Raw genomic sequence first — 23,592 nt, forward strand, 5'->3', positions numbered from 1 at the left:
AAAAAATCTGGAAAATTGTTTGACATACTTCTACTCCTAAAGTAGTTAATGGTGCACCAATCCAATTGAATTGCAAAATGAACTTACATTCCTCTGAGAGGAAGCTTGTGACTAAATTTTCAGAGCAATATCTGTATCCATAATGAAAATAAAGTTCTTCTTCTAAGTGACTAAGATACTACAACTTTGACCTTTGATCTTGAGATATCCTGCTTGGCATAAGGTAAATGTGTACCAAGTTTGACAGTCCTAGCCCCCACGGTTTGGTCTGTATCTTGTCTACAAGGTTTTCCTACCAAGTGATAGTACAATCATGACCTGTGACCTTGAAGAACAAAATGTGTCTACTTGGCATAAGAAGTATGTGTACCAAGTTTGACGGTCCTATCCCCAATAGTTCAGTCTGTATTCTACCTACAAGGTTTTCCTATTAACTGATACTACGGCCTTGACCTTTGTCCTTGAAAAAAATAGGCTTTTTTCTCTCATCATTGTGATCAAATTATCAAGATGTATGATCCTGGAGCTTACAGGTTCATTTTGCATACAAGGTCCACACAGATAGACAGATGGACGATGCCATACCATAATACATGTCTTTGATGGGTGTATAAAAATAGTTGTAGTACAAGATGTGTTTGTGAAACACAAATGCCCCAGATAATGGCCAATTTTGAAGATGGGCAAGGTCACAAGGGCAAATATCTTGGTACCAGTAGAAAGATCTTGTCAAAAGAAATGCTCATGTACAATATGAAAGCTCTAATATTTAACATTTAGAAGTTATGACCAATGTAAAAAAAAAATAAAAGTAGGTCAAATGTCAAGGTCAAAAGGTTCAATACCAACGGAAAGGTCTTGTCACAAGGAATACTCATGTGAAATATCAAAGCTCTATCACTTATTGTTCAAAAGTTATTAGCAAGGTTAAAGTTTCAGACAGAATGACAGACAAGACAAAAACAATATGCCCCCTGATCTTCGATCTCGGGGGCATAAAAATGGCAAAAACACATGACTTTAAGATTCCTACAGATTTAAATGTCTGCATTTTCACTGTATAATCCTCATAACCTTGCCTTAGTGCCAGAATCCCTCACCCATAGTCCATGAATTTTGTAACTTTGGTTAAAGCCACCATGCTCTATATAACTATGCATATTTAATGCTAAATGATACCCTCACTTAAAAGTGAACCATAGAGGCCATGAATTTCACAATTTCGGTAGAGGCCTTCATGCTCAGTGTAGCTATGCACCAAGTTCTTTTGCCAGATGCCAGGAGTAAATAAGATTTTAAAGACTGTACTATCTTTAAAGGTTTCAGCCCTACACCCTAAGCCCAGAAATGTAGGTTTTACAAAATTCAAGATATTTGTTCTCCTATCCTTAAACATCTTCTACAGCATGAAAATTGATGAAAATTGGTCATGCAGTTTCTGAGAAGAAGTAAAAATTATTCAAAAGTTAACAACACATGATGATGGATGAACACTAACAGTCGTAAATCATCAGAATTTGATACATACCTCGCTCGTGTGAGATCAGAGTCCTTGAGAGCAGATCCCCTAATGTAGATAACCCTCTGTGCCCAAATAGGGACCTGAAGAAGTACCTTCATTGTTGGGTCAAGGTCACAGGGAGATAGCAGAACTACATAGTAGTCCTAAAACACACATGAAAAATTTCATGAAATGGAATGGAATTTGTTCAAGAACTATTAATGTTCATAAGTACAAATTAAGAAAGAGGTAAAACAAGACCGAGCTAAAATGGTATCTCATAAACAATTATTCAGTCACTTGCAGTTCAATTGCTTGTCAGTTGTTGATGTTGTTTTGGTGTAAAAAGGCAATAAAACATAGTGAGATTCCACTTCACTGTGCAGTAAAAAGTTGTTGGAACTTTCAATGGCTTCACATGACCAATTTAATTTATGAAGATTTTTCCTCTGTGTAGGGTTATTTGAAAACATGTTACTTAAGTATCAGTGGTAAGAGAAGCAAAATATAATCTACTGAAGAACCTCTTAAAAGTAATGCTGAAAACAGAGGATCTACATCAATTAATAACAACTCAAATGATTTCGTAAACCTTAAAATATCTCAGACCCTTGAGCATTCTTTAGTGCAATGTGTAATAAAATGAAGGGAAAAAGGTGGAAAAATGGATTCAGCTGTTGACATCAGAAAAATAACTCTAAAATCTAAGACAAGTAGATTTTAACAATAGAATCCCTTGCTGCTGTTCTTGAAAAAAAAAGTGTCTTCAAGTACAAATGAATATTGAAATTAATCTAGGAAAGTCTGGTCAATATAAACCCTATATGTATAGACAATATCATGGTTAGAGGAGATCTGAATCACAGCTACAGATTAAATAAGTTTGTGATCACCTACAATAAAGGGTCAATCAAACTACGCATATTTCAAATGATATCCACCGTAACGTACATTTCCACAGTTACAAACTGTCATATAGCATGGATCATCCTTTCGTTACTGTGACTTATAAACCAGTCCAAATTAAGGTGGACAAGAAAGTTACAAAATCAAACCTGTAAAATGGCATGAGCATAAAATTCATTTAGGAAATCCAGCACCGTGTCCGATTGAAGTGTGGTGGTACACACCACCACGTGGCGCTCTGTCTGGGCACGGTGGTTACTGTAGGCACCACCCTGTCTCTGTCTCTCCAACCAGGTGTAACCAAGGTGTTCAAGCTACAAAGTCATATTTCATATTTACTGTTATAGGAACCATATTACAGTAAAAATCTAGCCATCCATATTGGCATTATGCATATAATCAAACTTAAGCATCATCATTTTAAGAGAAATTACTAAGAATATCGTTATCCCATCATAACAGAGAAATAAAAAAAATCATAAACTCTTGCTTCTGTAAATTCACATAAAATTGAGAAAAAAAAACATTAAATTTTTTTCCCCACTAAAATAAAAATATAATATGAAAATCAAGTACAGTTGCTTTTCTGTATCATATATGGACACTGAAACAATACAGTATCATTTTGTATTGAGTAAGTTCCTGAGAGCCTGTTGGTTTGTTTCCAGGTAATCTTATATATTCATTTTGTTTGTTTGTATGATGATACTCACATCAATTAAATAAAACATTGTTTGAACTAAAGTACAAGAGATCTTCATTTTAAATGACTTCAAACAGATTTCCTCTATCAAACAGAACCAGCTGTTCGAAATAAGATAAGAAATGCCTGTAACCTATAGACTCTATAGCACTAACAAAGCAATCATGACACAAACATAAAATATAGGTCTTTATGTCAGATCTTACTTGTCTAGGGAAAACGATGAGAGCTGCAAAGATCATAGTCAACATGTACAGCTGGCTGATCCAGATATCAGGATAAATATCACCGTAACCAACCGTAGAAAACGTTACCATGGAAAACCACAGGGATTCAAACAGATCAAATTGTCGGTTCCCCCCTCGCTGGAGATGCTGAACACCACACATACTGTGTACAACATGAAATAAATAATTCAAAATAGTCATTTATAAGGCTATCACTCAATATTTTAAGCTCTAAATTTTCAGAAGTAGCAGGACTTCAATTGATTATTCAGTACTAGTGTTTTCCAAAGACCACGTGTTGCCTGCAAGTGCTTCACTGTATAGTGTGTGACCCTGACACACCCGGAGACAGACCGGACAATTCAGACAATCATGCATCCCTATATATACTCCAGTGATACAAATTTAACATTTAACAGTGTTATATAGCATCTTAAAGACTCTATTTTTGGTCAAAGGTGCATGTTGTTGCTCACTGGCAGAATTCAACTGGATGGAGATAGTCTATGATTACAGCACCTTAAATTGACCACCATATCTTGGTTACTGAGATTTTATCAACATGCACTGCTAATGACCAGAAATCCCACAAGATTTTTCCGTAGTCTATCTATTTATCTATCTGCACATCCAATTTCTACATCTAGCTTAACTTAAAAAAATCCTCTTCACTAAATGACAATAAATGTAACCTTTGGGGTGATCTGGCAGGAGGGTGGGGTGGGAGGCATAAAATTGAAACTTTGCTTTTCATACATGATTCATATGTTGCTTTTATAAAAGTAAGACTTGCATCAAAAGTAATAAACTTGTCTCACTTTTAGAGCCTTTCAATTTCTTATTAGTCATTAGCTAGGTTTCGATATTGTAAAGCAGTAAAAAAATAATCTTCACTTCCGAATACAAATGACATTGTAAACAATTCATACTCCGCAAAACCTTTACAGTTCCTTCCAAAATTTGCTGGAGATTTCATCCAAACCTCACTGGTATGATTATAAGTCTGCACTAAACATGCTACTTTTGTATGTCTTTAATTGATTAATTCTTACATGTAAATGTATTTCTGTGTGCATACCTGGTAATGACTAAACATACAATGGTGGCTATGAGGATCATAATCTGTTGAGACAAGGCAGACTGGGATTTCATCATCACTCGGTGTAAATCATTCTGTACAAATACACCATCAAAAGAATTTATATTTACAGAAATAAATTTCCCTGATGTTGATAAAGGAGATTTTAATCTAGCAAATTATCCATCTTAGTGTTAAACAAATCGATTTAAGGAGGAATACTACACCAGAGAAATTTGATATGAATGAAAAGTGCAGGACATGTACAAGAATATTTTGAAATTTTCAACATGGACAGTGTAGTATATGTAGAAAACCACAGTAAATGAACAAATTTTTCTTTAGTGTGTCTGATTTTTCTTCTTTACATTAATTAATACAATCTATTAATATACTTTAAACTATATAATGCATCCATAGTCCATTGGTTGATCTCGTGCTTTCCAATCTGGAGATCATAATGTATCTGCTGAGGTCCTTTTAATTAATATATTTTTGAAACATATGAGAATCATATATTTGTGTGTCATAGATATATTCAGAAACTTGTAATTATAAACATCTGTAGCATGTATCCGTAGTGACTCTGTAACTTTGGTGATAAATTATTTGATTTCCTTGGATCATTGGTTTTGTATTGTATGATGTATATTGCTCTCAGCCAATTATGATGTTGTCTTGTTTTTGCACGTTAAATACACATCGCTTGAAAGAGCAATTTTTCCTCATTCTTGATTATTTACCATGACCAATAAATCAAGAAAATACAGCTCCCAAATCATTACTTTCTGTTCTTCCAGGTATCATTTTGAATTTGCTATGAAATCAAAAGCTTGGGGCTATATACTGCAAATGCAGTTATTATTATAGGAAAGTAAAGAAATCAATACTTCTCTAAACTTGTCATTGTACTTACAAACATATCCTCCAAGGCTTGCTTAGCTAACCAAATATTAAAAAACACTGGGATAAAAAGCTGTCTCAATGGTGGCCAAAATATCTGCAACCAAAAATGAAGTCTTCAATCAAAGCTGTATATCTAACATTGAATATTGCCAGCTTTATCCAATAGCTCAGTTTTTAAGCTCAATGTCATAATTCAAAGACAAATAATAAACAAGAGGTACTGTGAGCAATGCTCACTAAGAATACCCCCCGCTTACCCCAATCTCCCAAAGGGTGTAGGTAATAGGTAAAACTTCAGTATTATGATCCAAAAGGTATCTAGGAACACAGCATCTCCATGCGATGAAAAAAGCCATTAAAGAATTTAAATGGAAACCATATTGCTACTTCGATGTCCAGTGTGCATGACCTTTGACCTTTTGACCCCAAAATTGATAGGGAACATCTTCATCCCATGGGTAGTCCATATGTATGATATGGTGACTGTAGGTGGAAAGGATAACGCTTTAGAGCCCGGAAACCATATTGCTACCTCGATGTCCAGTGCGATTGACCTTTGACCTTTTGACCCCAAAATCAATAGGGAACATCTTCATCCCATGGGTAGTCCATATGTATGATATGGTTACTGTAGGTGGAAAGGATAACGCTTTAGAGCCCGGAAACCATATTGCTACCTCGATGTCCAGTGCGCTTGACCTTTGACCTTTTGACCCCAAAATCTATAGGGAACATCTTCATCCCATGGGTAGTCCATATGTATGATATGGTGACTGTAGGTGGAAAGGATAACGCTTTAGAGCCCGGAAACCATATTGCTACCTCGATGTCCAGTGCACTTGACCTTTGACCTTTTGACCCCAAAATCAATAGGGAACATCTTCATCCCATGGGTAGTCCATATGTATGATATGGTGACTGTAGGTGGACAGGATAACGCTTTAGAGCCCGGAAACCATATTGCTACTTCGATGTCCAGTGCGATTGACCTTTGACCTTTTGACCCCAAAATCAATAGGGAACATCTTCATCCCATGGGTAGTCCATATGTATGATATGGTTACTGTAGGTGGAAAGGATAACCCTTTAGAGCCCGGAAACCATATTACTACTTCGATGTCCAGTGCGCTTGACCTTTGACCTTTTGACCCCAAAATCTATAGGAAACATCTTCATCCCATGGGTAGTCCATATGTATGATATGGTGACTGTAGGTGGAAAGGATAACACTTTAGAGCCCGGAAACCATATTACTACTTCGATGTCCAGTGCGCATGACCTTTGACCTTTTGACCCCAAAATCGATAGGGAACATCTTCATCCCATGGGTAGTCCATATATATGATATGGTGACGGTAGGTGGAAAGGATAATGCTTTAGAGTCCGGAAACCATTGCGTCTACAGACGGACGGACGGACAACCCGATTCCAGTATACCCCCCCCACAACTTGTTGCGGGGGGTATAATAAAGTTATGATACGTACCGTTACAACAAAAGGAACAGTGTTTGCAAGCTCCAACACAAATTCTACAGACAGGACCTGCTGCAGGATGTTTCCCTGTGTAAAACAGTCAAATGGTTCAACAATTCAGATGTTCACTCTTTGGTCCAGAATTAGTTAACATTCTTGTCCATGACTAGTAGGATATCATTCTATCTTTCTTCTTGTCTACATATCATCATTTACCATGCCTTGCTAAACATTTTTTGTTCAGCATACTTGATTCAGTTGAACGACTGTGGGATCAGAGCAGTCATACTTTAATGATACATGTAATGGTGTTAATTGTTGGATATGTTCTTCACACTTTTGTAAGCCTTGATTATCTCACAAGGTGCTCATACTGTGTAGTGATTTACCTTATAACTGAGGTACTGTATCAGAACTTTTACCTTATAACTGAGGTACTGTATCAGAACTTTTACCTTATAACTGAGGTACTGTATCAGAACTGTCTCTAGAAGACTGATGATGGCAACTGTGACTTGAGCAATCCAGAGGGCAAATGATCTGTTTACCCAGATTATGTTCTCCCTGCAATATTGTTAAATGATTTGACTGAAATGTATTACTTGAATAACTATTAAGTATTTAGATGCTTAAACATTCAGAAACAATGGTCACGGAAGTTATACACTCAAATCAGACAGATCTACGCATTTCTTTATTTAAAGAATGAGAGTAATTTCTACTTATCTTATATGACATATGAAATCAATTGTGGCAGTTTACGCATTATAAACTGCGAAACTGTTTATAAATGAGCCTAAAGTGTCTCAACTGAATTTATATAATTTTAAAATGAGTAGAAATCATTTTCATTTTTTATAACTCGATATAATGCATTTGATGTATTTTGATGAATATTCTAAAGAAACATGAATTTCATAAGATGCAGAACAATATTGCCATAGCAACAAAACAGAAACAGAGGAGCCAAACATATTGTGATGTCACGACGACTCCTTGGAAATTGTATCGCATGACTTCCTGGTAACTTAGTTTATATATACTAGGATGTTAATAAAGACAAATGAAGCCATCAAACTGCATTTCACAAGTGAAATTATATTTTGATTTGGTTATATGGTAATAAATCAGGTAAAATTATCAAAAGAAATTACTACACATGGATAAGACAACGGGTAAGATTCACAACCCTTATAAATTAGCTTTCACCTGTAAAATTAGAAAACTTATTTTGTGTGTTGTCAATCGATAAGATTTAAAACAGATCCATGCGATTTTGTGACAAGAACTTCATTTTTTTTTTTACACACCAATTCCTGAATTATGACGTCTCGGTGCACATCATCCAAAATCAATAAAAATGTTATTTGATACAGCCCAACACAGCAAGAAACTATTACAGTGAACATGCTTAATGAATTCATGCTTACAGCGAAGGGATTCAATTCCCAGTAGTTTTAAAACATATCATGAACTTATTGAATACAACAAATTACATTTACAAGGAATTAAATCGTTTGTCTCAATACACATTTCGCTTTAAGCATGTTTTATTGAAGGTGTAAAAATTACAAACAGTTAAATAACTATTTTATTTCACACTAGTATTAAGGAGGTACTCTACATCGTCATAATGGCTGACTTCCTTTAAAAACATGGAGGAAAATATCAATATCAGCAATATTTGACTTTTCCTTTTCAATTTAAATACCTAGCTGAGTAGCTAGCTCAGTAGGTTAGCATACTGACTGCTGAACTGTAGGTTGCAGGTTCGAGTTCAGGAGGGGTTTTAAATTTTTTTCAAATTATTTTCCAGCTACTAAAACTGTATTGTTTGACAAAATAAAGTAAATTTGAAAAATTTCAACCTCAAAATATTGTTGTACACTTTTCATCTACATCAAATTTCTCTGGTGTAGCATACCTCCTTAAGATATTTTGGACTGTAATCACACTGCACATCAAAATTCTTTTCAAATGTACATTTAAGAAATAAATTTCATTTTTAAAAATACATGAGGGTTTGAACTGAGACACTACTTGCACTTGCAAAAAGTATGCCAGCAAGAATCAAGCATTGTAGTTCACCACTCTCATGTATTTTCAAAAAATGAAATTCATTTTTAAAATAAATTTACTTTTACTCTCATTTCTGGCAGAATTCCTACCATTAAAATAGATGTACAATATTTATCAAGATTGATGTGCACATTGTTCACAACTGCTACATATTCTTGAGGAAAATGGCTATCATTACAATTTGTAAAGATATATCAAAAGCAAAAACATTGGAAATGCAAATATATGCAAATACATCTATCCGGTTTCTTCTTCGTAAATCATGAACCCTACAAAATGTGGAGCTTTTATGAAGCTTTGATGTTCGAAATTGAATGCAAACTAACATAGAACTGAAATGACAATCTATAAGACCATTAAATGATTTCTTGTAATACATGGTCTCCAATTTGTTACATGACAAAGCAGTCAGTGAAGGCACTTTGTACAATGTAATATGGGAGAAAAGCTCCACTACGTGGCTTCTAGCTGTCATTTTCTTCATACAATAAGAACAACTCTTGTCAGCAGAGTTAACATTCAAAGTTAACAATGAGGCAACTGATCAGAAATGCGCAGCTTCCAACAATTTGAAAAGGCAGTCATTTAAAATGCATCTACTAATAGTACAATTGTATCATAATTTTTTCCCTACTTGACTTTCATTTTTTTCCAGACATTCTCTTATATTCCATGTATGGCATTTTGCGATTGAATGTGAATTCTCAATGGATCCATAATTAGTATGCTTAAATCTATATCATGTAAACAATTTCAAAACTCTGTCATCCTGCTTCCCTTTCTACCCATCTATGAAATGTCTCCGAACTTTTAAAATATGTATTACCAACATGATGTGTAACCATTCATTGCAGAGTGGGAATCCTCGAGGGAAAATTTTAAGCATCCTCATGATCATTCAGTGACAAACCCTGTATAATGGTTTAATGCTAAATGATCACGTAACCAAGAAAACTGTTCGAAAACTCCTCTTTTAATCATCATTAAAAATGTAATCCTCTCTTTCACTTTCATTAGGATTTATGCATTTGAAGCATTTCCTTCAATAAGATTTAAAGGTGCCTTATTTTGCCTAATAATTCACTGCAATTTAAACCTTATACTGGCATTAATGGCCTTTAACATGGAATAAAATACAGACACTTGCATTATACAATTTGTGAGTACAGTACCAATGTTATGCTCTCATTGTATAGTGGTAGGATCATAGAAATCATTGTGGAAAACATACAATTTTGCCCATCGATCCTGTATGAAATTATGGTGTTTTAATTTCCTGAATACAGTGATTAATGTTGTAGATAAATAGGATGAGATGAAATGAGATTTTCATGCCTGCAAACTTTAAATGATAATGAATCTTGCTCACAATGATTATGAAATGGCAGTTTATTCAGTAACACTGTAAAAATTTGCTGAAGAATGAACACGAATGTCCATCTATCGCCTAGTAATGTTATCTATAAATTAGGTTATACATATCATTTTACCCAAAGTAATGTAAAAGTTAGAAGGCTAAAGTAGGGGGGTGATGATAGAATGATTACACAATATCCCTAAGGGAAGTTCCCTACTCCTGTCCTTGACAACTCATCATGCACTCTTTGGAGTAATGGTACTATACAGATATTACATGTAGCTATGTGTAGCAGAAAGGGAGAAAATGAAACGGACTAGATTCAATCTAATTAAAATCAGATCCTATGATACGATCACAATCGCTATAACAGGATCTGACATAACCCCATAGGGGGTCATGTCCGCATGACCTTTTGCTTGGAATATTCATGAGAACTATCAGCCAGTCAGATTGCTCCATACAGACAATGATGGCTATTTAGGCGGTTCCTGGCAATTCGTAAACAGGTTGCTGTAATCTCTCTCCCACGAAGTTTATTCCACACTGTAAAATTGTATATTCTCCGATAACAACTTTTAAACTTTCGCAATAATGCCTAATATATTCCGTTCATACAAACAACAAAACGTACGATATGAAATACACCCAAATTGAATTAATTGTGAATTCTGATTTATGTATGAATAGGGATGGGTACGATTTGAATAATTTTCAAGATGGTTTACTTAAATAACACGAAGAATATAACGCCAGTCGACATAAACGGTGCATTGTGACGTTGCATCTAGCTGCGATGTGTTTCCTTTCAAACCAAACAATTGCAGCCATTTTCCTTGAATTGTGAACATCGACGACTTCATAGCCGACACGCTGATTGGCTAACATAAAGTTCACATGATCATGACCGCTAATCGGGTTATGTCAGATCTTCTTAAGCAAAGTATACGGCGCGGATCTAAGAAGTCTGATTTTAATTATATTGGGACTAGATTGGGATTTAAACCCTGTTCCCCTGAATCTCTATAGTCATATGCACATAACCTACTAAGTGAATTGATGTACACTTTCATTATTTTTGAGTTATGCTTCTTACTTATGGATACTTAGTGAAGTATTTGGGATTCTACCAAGTTTAATTGTGCATTCGAACAGAAAATAAATGTCTCCATTAGGATATCATTGAGGGAATAGATTATGTGATGATTTGCTGTGCCATTTATACAAAATTATATAGTTGTCCAATCTAATTAAAATCAGATCCTAAGATACGCTCACAATCGCTACAATAGGATCTGACATAAACCCATAGAGGGTCATGTCCGCATGAACTTTCGCTTGGAATATTCATAAGAACTATCAGCCAGTCAGATTGCGCCATACAAACAATGATGGTTATTTAGGCGGTTCCCGGCAATTCATAAATAAATTGCAGTAATCTTTCTCCCACAAAGTTTATTCCACACTATAAAATTGTTTATTCTCACATAAGGAATTCTAAACTTTCGCAAAAATGCCTAATATATTCCGTTCATTCAAACAACAAATTGTGCAATGTAAAATACATGTACACCCAAATTGAATTAATTGTGAAATGCGATTTATGTATGAATAGGGATGGGTACGATTTGAATAGTTTTCAAGATGGTTTACTTAAATAACGTGAGGAATATAATGCCAGTCAACGTAAAAGTTGCATTGGGACGTCGCATTTAACTGCAATGTGTGTTCTTTTAAACCAAACAATCGCATCCATTTTTTTGAATTGTGAACACCGATGATTTCATTGGCAACGCGCTGATTGGCTAACATAAAGTTCAAAGGAACATGACCCCTAGTCGGGTTATTGTCAGATCTTCTTACGCAGGCTATACGGCGCGGATCTAAGAAGTCTGATTTTAATTAGATTGATAGTTGCCATGTGTTCAATCAAGATATCACCCTCAAAATGCCCTAAAATTTAACGCTTATTTCATTAATTTAAAGCAATTTGTAAGTGATGCTGTATATAGTGTTTATATTTAGCTGATGTAAATTTGGCAAATTCAGTCGGCTACAGCATGTCATTAATTCTGATGGTTTTCAAGATATCATAAAAATATGAGAGATCTGAAATATGACTGTTATCATTTCGGCGAATTTCAACCTACCAGTATATCATTTTGGCAATTTGAAATCTATATCGACAAAAAAGGCCAAAATTAGCATCCCACCAGGAAATGAAACAAAGAGGTTGTTTGAGGAATAGACATTAGACAGACGAAGGACATAATCAATAAGTCTCAATTCTTTTGCTTGTGATGAGATGTTTGGAATTGGCAAGTGATTACTCATTAAATCAGTCTGATTTTAATTACAAAGATATAACACTTGTTCTTTATGTTTACACAAAAGGTTTCCTCACTATAATATAACACTTATTCTTAATATTTGCACAAAAGGTTTTGATATCTTAATTACATATGCAAGTTAAAAAACAGTGTTCCATTTCTATATTTATAATGTTACATCCATTTAATAAAAAATAAATTTGGGGGGGGGGGTACCAGTATGCAGTAAAAGATGGTTATGTTGAACATGTTTAGAATGAAATACCAGTTAAAACAATGAGATTTTCACATACATAAAAATAACGCATCCATTTATTACATCGATATTATCGCGAGTTACATCTATTACACAGTGAAATAGAATGGCCCTGGATCTTCGCTATTACCATGTTTTTCTGTATACATTTTGTATATTAAAGTGCAAAAGGCATTTTCTGTGCTTTAATCTCACATGTTCTTGATTTTCATTTCATTAGGTTATGATCTCCTGTCATGTGTGTGTGTGTGTGTGTGTGTGTGTGGGGGGGGGGGGGGGGGGGGGGGGGGGGGTGTATAGGGTCACAAACTCTCTTCCAAATGAATTCACTATCATGATAGAATTTTGTGCCTGGGTCTAAATTTTATGTCTCCTTTAAGTCATAATGTAACTTGATTAGAATGGACCAGAAACTTTGAGTAACATGTCTAAATTGCATGCTTGATTTTCTCTAGCATCAAAGATTACCAATGACTATTGATTCGTAAGTTCAAGACTTTATGTCACATTTGATATCAAGAAACTTGGGGAAGGCTGATTACAGGTGTAACTATGGAAACTAAAACTATCAATGAATACATGATTATTTCAAATAAGTAATTATTATCAGTTTAAATGCAGATATGATTCTAAAATACTAGTAGCCTATTTAATAATGTACTTTGATCCTCTTTATACCCTAACTAGATGTGTTTGAGTGACAGGAATGCCCCGGCCTGCTCAAGGCCCATAACTCTTCCAAAAGTCATCTGACCGGACATGCATAAGTACTTGACCTGTGTATTGTCATGATATATCTACATCAAAAACTTTAATTCAAAATATCCACGTATGACTGAGGCAATGAGCAGAAACTGTGAATTGTTGGAATTTTTTTTAAAGTCCAAATGGCTCAACTCTTCCAACAAATATTCAACCAGAACTAAATACAAACCTGACCAACATGTTTTCAGCACATATCTATATCCGAAACAATTCAAAATGTCCATGTATGACTGAGATAATAAGTGGAAACTGAATTGTTTAAAATTTATTAAGTCCAAGGGACGTAACTCTGCCAAACATTTATTTGACTGGAACCACATTACATCTTAACCTGCATATTCTCATGATATATTAACATCCCAAATTTCAATTCAAAATGTTCATATATAGGATTGAGATAATGAGCGGAAACTATGAATTGTTTGCAATTTTCGAAGTCCAAGGGGCACAACTCTGTCAAAAATTATTCAACCCAAACCAAGTAAGAATGAGACCTGAAATACTCTATAATGATGTGTCTATGTACCAAATTTCAATTCAAAATGTCTATGTATGACTGAGATACTGAGCGGAAATTATGATTTGTTTACAATTTTCAAAGTCCAAGGGGCACAACTCTGTCAAATATTATTCAACCTGAGGACCAAATAAAAATCTTGACATGGATATTCTCATGACATATCTGCATGTATATACCAAATTTCAGTTGAACATGTGCAGAGATAATGAACTGACAGATGGACAGATGGAAGAGATCACGTAACACTAATGAGCAATGGGGGCATAAAAATTCAAATTCTGTTCAAGTTGTTGTTTGTGATATATTTTATGTACATTTCTGGACAATGTACTTCAGTGGGGGGGAAAAAAAAAAAGAAGGAAATCTCAGTTATGTACAAAAGGAATTGGATATAAATCATGCATTAGTGTGGGGGAAATCAAAAATCCAATTCTCATGTACACTATAGCTAGCTAGATTCTTCTCTCTCAAGAAAACATAGAAGGCGAAGAAATATTTGTATTGAATTCCAATAGAATGAAATACAGGCAGTGAGATTCTTTTTACATCAAGAAGGAAGAGAAATGCTTGATTTCCTGCTATAATTGGTGGCTTTAAGATAAACGTATTGTATGTTATAATACCATCTTTGACAGGCACTGTAATCAAACTGACGAGATTGTATCAGCTGCGTGGCACTATCCAAAGACTTGTCTACTGCGGGAATTAATGGTTAGCAATTATAGCAAATTAGGTCATCAGTATGGAAATGCTGTTTGTAGCACAGAATCAACTGCACTCTGAGGACATAATACACATACTGGTATATACTAGTACACCTACATGTAAACTTTAGTATACTATTATGGTACTTTCTAGAAAGGGTAGTTGGTACTTTCTAGAAAGGGTAGTCTACATACAAAATACATAAAATATGTGCAGTATAATATCTAGGGTGCTGTCCAGGAAAAGGCATTATGGGCCGAGTTACTCAGGTGCTTATGGTCTATGTCATCAGTTTCAAATTTGGTATAAACCATCTTTGAGACAAAGGGGATGTCAATTGTAAATTTCAGGACTCTTGTACCCCCAGCGCCTTAGGAACGGGACAGAAACTGCCAAGATATAGGAATGCATGTTGTACAAACTGTTAAGGAGGACAGACTTTGATATACATTTTGTCTATAAACATACACAAATTCTGCAGTGGTTTTGTAATGGAAGATGTCATTGGTTCACAGAATTTCTATACATTTGGTCATTGACAATATATATCTTCCTACTAGGTACTTTTTTCTGATTTCTATCAATGTATTGCATTTTAAAGTAAAATGCAATCGATCATCTATTTGAGAAGAGTGACATAATGCACATATAGTCTTTCGTTAAAAAGAATATGAGACCATCTTTCAGTTTATTATGGCAAGTGATATGATTTGTCGTTCGGAATTAACTACCATTTTTCTAAATTTCAAAGGCAGATTCAATTCTTTTTCATAACAAAAGTTGCTTTCGAAAATTCTTTATATATTTTGCCCTTTGGTAACATATATATAAAATATCAAATGTCCTGTAAAAAGCATCAGTTGCACTGCCCACAGCCACACATGCAGATATGACAATGAAAATAGGCAGTGACAGTGAACTACATATGAACTTCTTCATCATGGTGAGTTAACTGGTAGTGACTGACTTTACAAAGCAATTTGTCTGTCTACAATGTAAGATTCTACTACAAAATGCAGGGGAACTACTTACCAATTGATGACCTTATTGTCTTTGAAAACATCTGGGTCAAGAGTCACATGACATGAAGATGTGTTTTGAGCTTGAATCTGCTGCTGTGAACTATAATAAATAAAACATAATTTCATAAAAAATAATAATCATATACCAATATATAATATAAAAATGAAAAATCCAAAACCAGTGGAAACGCTGTTGTGTTTATATTGTGTAGTTGACCTGGGTTTCGGCCTTAGGTGGTTATTTTCAGGTTTTCACTGTCACTAAGACTGGAAACCAAGTTAACCTGCCCAATAAATACCACTGCATTTTCATTGAGGTTGGATTTCTGTGTTTGTACCTCTAAATGAAATACAAAACAAGGCCTGTTGAATACCTAAAGGTACATGTATCCACCATTGGAAATCCATTGCAAATTATACACTGCAATCATACAATGCTGGATCCTGTCTAATCAATTCTATAGCAATATATACATTACCTTTATATTAACAATGTAAATGACCTTCCCATGAGTGTATGGCCATGAATATAATTAATGGATACCCTTCCAATTAGATAATCACACATTTCTTATATTCAACTGAAAAACTGTCCCTTAATTTATGTCACTGTCGGCAATGGAAGATTTAAGGAATCTCATTATATTGAGTAGAGGCCATGATAAACATCCTATATTCAGAGAACTTAAAACTTGCATCTGTCTGTTCTATATAAGTGAAATATTCTTGCAGGAATGTAAAACTGCATACAAATTCATTAAAAAAAACACATCATTAACACTCAGGCATTTACTGTACTTTAGCATGGAGGCTCTACTACTAGTTTCTCCAATGAATGAATGTCATATTACATGTACATGTATATACTACACTGCGCATATTTTTTTTTTAACATGCTGAAATATTCAGTCTATATTCTTGGAGTGAAGGAAAATGAGAAATAACAATGGTTAATTACAAAATTAATTTTGAATCAGATTCTTGAAAGAAACCTGTTTCTGTCCACTTTCAATTCGTATTTTTTTTTATTGCCATATATCATGTCAACGCTATATCATGTATATGGTAATGTTATCTTTAGTGCACTATTAACTGAAGGAAAATATGCACAAATTAAATAGTCAATTAATTATCCTGGATTTAGTCTTCAAAACTGCAATGAAACATAAGATCTATATACATTCTATCAATAACCTGATTCAACATTCAATCACCCAATCAGAATTCAATCTTTAAACCCCTTTTATAGATGCATCTTGAACACAATACCAGTAAATTATAGCGAGTTTGATGCATATCTATGGAAAACAAAATCATTAAAGGGGAAATTCAAGCTGAGTCAATTACATTGTGTATACATATTTCAAAAGAAATTTCCAGTCACATTTAATTCAATATTTTGCAAATACATGTACATAATGAAAGCACAATCTCATTCATCTTAAAGATGGGCATCACCAATAGTTCCTGTTACTATAGGCTAAGCGAGAACTTTTCAGAGTATCCATACAATAATTGCCTAGCGACTGGCCACCCAATACATCTATAATGTATCTGATGCCCTGAAACACTAATAAGTCTGAAATTGATATTTCTAATTCCAAAACCCCAATAGAACATTGGAATCCTCAGGCATTGAATAAATCAGCTACTTTACCTGTTTGATATAAGTCATACTTCTACCTGCGTTATTGTTTGTGATGTCAGTTGAAATCTACGTTACCTGTTAATCCTCATATTGAGAAAGTTGATGTTTCTTCTCTTCGTAGTTTGATACATAATTGGTACAATGAAATGCTAACTTACTGACACTATTCAGAAAAAAAACAACAAGTTCATAGTCTCCCTCAACACAAATTACATGTATTTCACTCAGTTGCATCTCTCAAGGTTGGGGGGGGGGGGGGGGGGGGGGGGGTCTGCTGCCCTGGAGACAATAAACTAGTGCTATTGTCCTCTCTGCCAGTATTAAAGTTGATAATATTTTTCAATACTTTGACTATAGAACGTTGAGTAGAATAAATTATTGTTGCTGTCTAGTATCCAGCAGTTTGAGATCAGCCTGCTTAGTTAATTGACTCCCAATGACAAAACTATAAATTTCAGTTTTGGAGAAATAACACAGTATGTACTATCAGTTGTAACTACCAATATGGTATGTTTCAGTATCCTGTTTTCATGATAAATGTATGTTTTATATTGTTAAGAGTTTAGAAGATGTTAAGTAGAAATATATGTTCCACCACATTTGTGAATTATAGTTACCAATTTTTCTTCCATTATATATACCATGTATACTGCAGATTCCTTATTTTACCCAAGAGAACATCAATTCCCAAGTGGATGGTCGATTCAAAAGTTTTTACATGTATCTCAGTAATATTAAAAAAGAGGGACAAATTTTATTGCAAGAGTGGTAAAAATCCTCATTTATATTAAGAACAGACAACATAATAGTGTGGAGTTAAAGGTCAGAGTGCAAGAAAACAATTAGCAGTGTGATAACATGAAAAAGACAGGCTGTCAGTGAACAATCGTTATGAGAGAAATTACACAATTACATTGCTTCTCGTTGTCTTTAACAAAAGAAGAAGACATATACTTACCATTCTGTCGGGACAGAATCCGAAATTACTCTCACGATGTACAGGATACATGTTAAAAGCTTTATGGCAAAGTTAAAAATTCGGATCCGAAGACCTGCAATGAAATTATTATCGAAAGTGAAAAAAACATGTCCGAATTTTTTCCTTAAAAGACAAAATAAATTAAATCAGAATAAGTGCAATACAACATACACTAACAACATTCAAAACGATGATGATACACTAGCTGTATAAAACTAAAAATCACAAACTTTAAAACACATTTGCAGAATTATGAAATCGAATAGATCAGTCACACCATACTGGATAGTACAAACAGAAACAACAGGCCCATGGACCACATCGCTCACCAAATTGGCACTGCTGTTTAGCTGTTGTGATTTTTGAAAGATTTTTTTCAATCTTTATTCCCATGAACAATTTGACCCCATATGGTGGTCCCAACTTATCCCCAAAAGGGTCACAATATACTTGTAGATTAGTTTCCCAAAAGTTTCTATATAGCACAGTTCAAAAGTTACATGTGGACTGACAAATACATGTAAACGAACTAGCCTAAAACACCAACACCTCTACTCCCTGATCTTCCATCTTGGGAAATACTGAATGTAAAATTAAAATATATCTTTAAAATTGAAGATGAAATCTAAAACAAGGACACCTCAGAGGTTCCAAATCTACAGTGTCTTGCAACCAAGATGCTGCAGAGAATATAGTATGAAAAATCGATACAAGTAATGTGATATAAAGGTAAATCTGCTTGGTAACTGTCTTATAAACATAACAATTATTATAATATAATTACATACTCGATCTTTGGTTCTTTATGAAGTACAGCTGAAGTCGCTCTTTCAACGATTTTTCATTTGTGAAAAACTCGACCCTCACTCTGAAAAAAAAAAGAAAAGTTATTGGAAAAATATCATACTGTATCCCTACTCAAATTTAAGGAGTTTACAATTAACTTCCTTCCTGTCAAATATTTAGAGTATGCTAATCATTAACTACCTACATCACACAACTGTAAATGTTTAATACACTTTAGCAATCACGTTAAATGCTACAATGTCACGCAAGCATGAAGTCATATTGCAGCAATTATGATCCACTAATCATTAATGTTCTGACACTCCTGGTAAATGGATGTTCTTGGGCTAATTTGTAAATATTTGGATTTGAAAGGCACACAATTTACCAGTGAAAAAATACACATCAATATTGAAAATGAACGGTTTGTTAACCTCTGCATAGAATATTAAGGAAAACTCACATTCTTTAAAACAAATTGAGATCATTGCGTAACATATTGATGAAATAATTTTCTGTCCCATAACAGTTAATGTTGTTATTCAAACTAGGTTAAAGCCGAGTTGCACAATCCAAAAAGTGTTTTCCTTTGTTGGGTCAAGCTAATGTCATTTGGCACCATTCACAGATTTCCCCGTAAAACCTTAATATATTCAGACAGTGTTATCGTTCGGGTATTGTTTTGTATTGTTTTATGACCTAGAACCATACAGTTCATAGGTTTAAGTAGAATAAGTAAACATAAATATAAACAAAAGTTATACATAAAGTGAATACAATGCAGGTTAGGTAAATGGACACGATTCATTCAATGTATAGATAGTTGATGCCTGTGAGATAGTAAATATAGTTTGTAACATAATGAATATGAAATATATGGTAAAATTGAGGATAACCTCAGCATTATGTATGCATTTCAGTTCTTGATATTGCATTTTGTTAAACATTAGGCATAATGTGGTACATTGCATTGCGAGCACTTAAGACTGAAATTAAGATATCATCCACTTAAGTTTATAAAATCTCAGGCCAACAAGATACGGCTTTGTGAGATTTTAAAAAAGAATGGTCGTTATAATTCAATATAGATGAAGTTTTTTTACATTGTAAATTTGACAGAAGTGTATACTAGAATTTCTCTGTCCTAATCTTTAGAGCTTGCTATTTACAGTTTAGGGTAATTCATAGGTTGCAAGTTTATAAGAATGCTGACGGAAAACTGAAGATTATGCCAATAACTTTCATGAATGGGTAAGTCATTTATAGCTCCGACAGAAGGCATTTGCATTACATGTAACAATTCATGCGTTTTCTGCAATGCAGTATTACAGAGATCATGCAATAAAATAGTTCATTTACATTATACTAAGTATTGAATACTAGTATCGTTTTTTTGCATGTGCAGAAGGAATAATCATGATAATGCTTGTGTTTATCAGAGATCCGTAATACATTGGCTAAATCCATGCATAACAGGTCCAAATTATACCTCACTGTGGAGCACCTCACTGTAGAACCAATCACCAAAAATGAATTTTTTTCTGTAGTACTAGACAAGCATTACTGCCAAGTCTTGGGTATCTTTTATTTCAAGTTCAATATAGGATACATGAAATCAATAAAGGACTGAAAGTGAATATTGTTGATAAATAAAATGTCAATTTATCTAATTGTAGAGTTGATTGTTTCATGGTATATTGTTTAACGTCCCTCTTGAGAATTTGTAACTCATATGGAGATGTCACAAAGACCACTAAAGGGCTTCAAATTTAGGCCTATGCTCAGCGCTTACTGCCATTGAGCAGTGAGGGTTCTTTAGCATGCCACACCTACTGTGACACGGGACATCCGTTTTTAAGGTCATCTCCCAGAACCCATGACATTCACACCTGATGCCGAGCGTTTTGCGATGGAACTGTCACTACCTGTTTCAACGACTTAAGTTTGTCACTGCCAGGATTCGAACCCTGACCTTCCACATGCGGGCTGAACGTGCTACCTCTAGACCACCGCGGCGGTAAATGTAAAATTAAAGGCCACAGCAAGAGATTTTTTTCTTCATATGTAGAACTTTAGAATACTTGGTAGTTTCTGACTAATAAGAATACAAAATCAGGCTAGGTAATAAAAGGGCACAATTTATGCCCATGGGAATTCCAATAGACTGTTGGAAGACTTGCTCTTCAATGACTACATAGATATTATCAATTGTTACAGTACTTTTTAGTAATCTTCAATATGGTCTGTAACACTTATTTTGATTTTTGTATTTTTGTACTAAGTATGTAAGTAAACACAATAAAACAGTTAGTAAAACAAACATAAGATATTTAGTCTTTTTTTTTTTTTAGGTCTGCCAAATTATCTTTTAGATCTGTCAATTCATCTTTCAGGTCTTTAGGTCTGCCAAATCATTTTGAAGGTCTGCTGAGTCATCTTTCAGGTCTGCAGAGTCATTTGTTTAGGTCTGCAGAGTCATTTATTTAGGTCTGCTGAGTCATTTGTTTAGGTCTGCTGAGTCGGTTGTTTAGGTCTGCTGAGTCGGTTGTTTAGGTCTGCTGAGTCGGTTGTTTAGGTCCGCTGAGTCGTTTCTTTAGATCTGCTGAGTCATTTGTTTATAGGTCTGTTGAGTTGTTGTTTAGGTCTACTTCAGTTCAGAAAACTGTGGACCTTTGTATAAAATCTTAATCCTCACAGCAAACAAGAAGTGGAGTTCTAAAATATAGTCCAGTGGGGATCCGGGTTAGAATAGGTCCTCAGTATATCCCTTGCTTGTCGTAAGAGGTGACTAATTGGGGCGGTCCTCTGGTTGAGACCGCAAAAACTGAGGCCCTTTGTCACAGCAGGTGTGGCACGATAAAGATTCCTCCCTGCTCAAAGGCCGTAAGCGCCAAACATAGACCTAAATTTTGCAGTCCTTCACCGGCAATGGCGACTTCTCCACATGATGGAAAAATTCTCAAGAGGGATGTTAAACAATATACAACCAACCATCTAAAATATATATTGATCATAATGTTTATAATTATGATCAGGTCTCTGTGAAATGATTGCACCTTTAATGTGTTAATAACATATCGAAAAGTCAGAAACCTATTACTGAAATTTGAGAACAAGAAAAAACCATGATAGAATTCATTGTGCCATATAGAGTTACACAATTATTTTTCCCTAACTAATAGTATGGAGAAGCAAAACAAGAGGCCCATGGGTCTTAAAGGTCACCTGAGTAACATAAATCAGATGTGTTTATGGGTAGATGGTGCAGGTGTGTACTCGGAGAACGACTTAATTCTTCTGGTTTGGATTTATAAGCAACCTTTGTGCCAATTTTGAATGAGCTGCTTATATATCTCTCAATTACTAAGCTGTGGTCCAGACAAAACTTTTTTAATACATGTAGTTTAAACCATAATTATTTCATATTCAAACTTACCGGGTACAAAGGCATAGCATCATCAAATAGTATTCAAACAAATCTTTAACAGTGACCTTGGCTTTGGTCAGATAGAGTAGTGACACACATCTGTTCGATCATAAGCAACCTTATACAGAGTGTGAAGTAAATGCAAAGGAGTAAAAAAAATTTTAAAGATGTAAAGCATTTTCAGTTTATAAGTCATTCAGAACCTAGGACTGGATGAACAATAACCCTGAACTAGGATGAACCTAGGACTGGATGAACAATAACCCTGAACTAGGATGAACCTAGGACTGGATGAACAATAACCCTGAACTAGGATGAACCTAGGACTGGATGAACAATAACCCTGAACTAGGATGAACCTAGGACTGGATGAACAATAACCCTGAACTAGGATGAACCTAGGACTGGATGAACAATAACCCTGAACTAGGATGAACCTAGGACTGGATAAACAATAACCCTGAACTAGGATGAACCTAGGACTGGATGAACAATAACCCTGAACTAGGATGAACCTAGGACTGGATGAACATTAACCCTAGGATACAAATGTCATCGAGTTTGAGTGCTAGATTTTCAGAGTAAGAGTTAACATATCTCCTTTCCTAGGAGCCTTAACATGGTCTGGTCCAGGAACCATTAGATTCACAATTTTAATTATCACTACACACCCACTTCTTGTGCTTGATATTCAGGAGAAAAGAAGATGGTTATATACATATTTAAATAACAGCATTCTTATTTATAACTACATATCATTCCTTAGAGCTCCATCCTGAAAACTGGACCCCAGTTCCCTCAAAATTCACACATTTCATGATTTTGGTCAACTCACCTCTATCATGTCTATGTTAAGTTAATTTCCTAGATACACACACACACACTGAACCCTTATTCCAAGGTCATGAATTTTACAATTTTAAT

The 23,592-nt window shown here is 34.6% G+C and overlaps 1 protein-coding gene across 2 annotated transcripts in view; it reads right to left on the reverse strand.

Annotated features, from left to right (window-relative positions):
• The window catches only part of LOC125681679 (potassium channel subfamily T member 2-like), a 92,354-nt gene that overhangs the window by 37,765 nt on the left and 30,997 nt on the right, over window positions 1–23,592 (reverse strand). For both annotated transcript variants that reach the window (XM_056153844.1, XM_056153843.1), the window contains 10 exons: window positions 19,244–19,323; window positions 18,435–18,528; window positions 15,839–15,928; window positions 7,250–7,358; window positions 6,807–6,881; window positions 5,332–5,415; window positions 4,416–4,510; window positions 3,317–3,500; window positions 2,557–2,721; window positions 1,529–1,665 (listed from right to left, as the gene is read on the reverse strand). In XM_056153844.1, the coding sequence (XP_056009819.1) occupies window positions 1,529–1,665; window positions 2,557–2,721; window positions 3,317–3,500; window positions 4,416–4,510; window positions 5,332–5,415; window positions 6,807–6,881; window positions 7,250–7,358; window positions 15,839–15,928; window positions 18,435–18,528; window positions 19,244–19,323 (1,113 nt within the window). The remainder of the gene's footprint in view (window positions 1–1,528; window positions 1,666–2,556; window positions 2,722–3,316; window positions 3,501–4,415; window positions 4,511–5,331; window positions 5,416–6,806; window positions 6,882–7,249; window positions 7,359–15,838; window positions 15,929–18,434; window positions 18,529–19,243; window positions 19,324–23,592) is intronic.

The sequence above is a fragment of the Ostrea edulis genome, chromosome 2 (assembly GCF_947568905.1).
Source record: "Ostrea edulis chromosome 2, xbOstEdul1.1, whole genome shotgun sequence".
NCBI classification, from domain to species: domain Eukaryota; kingdom Metazoa; phylum Mollusca; class Bivalvia; order Ostreida; family Ostreidae; genus Ostrea; species Ostrea edulis.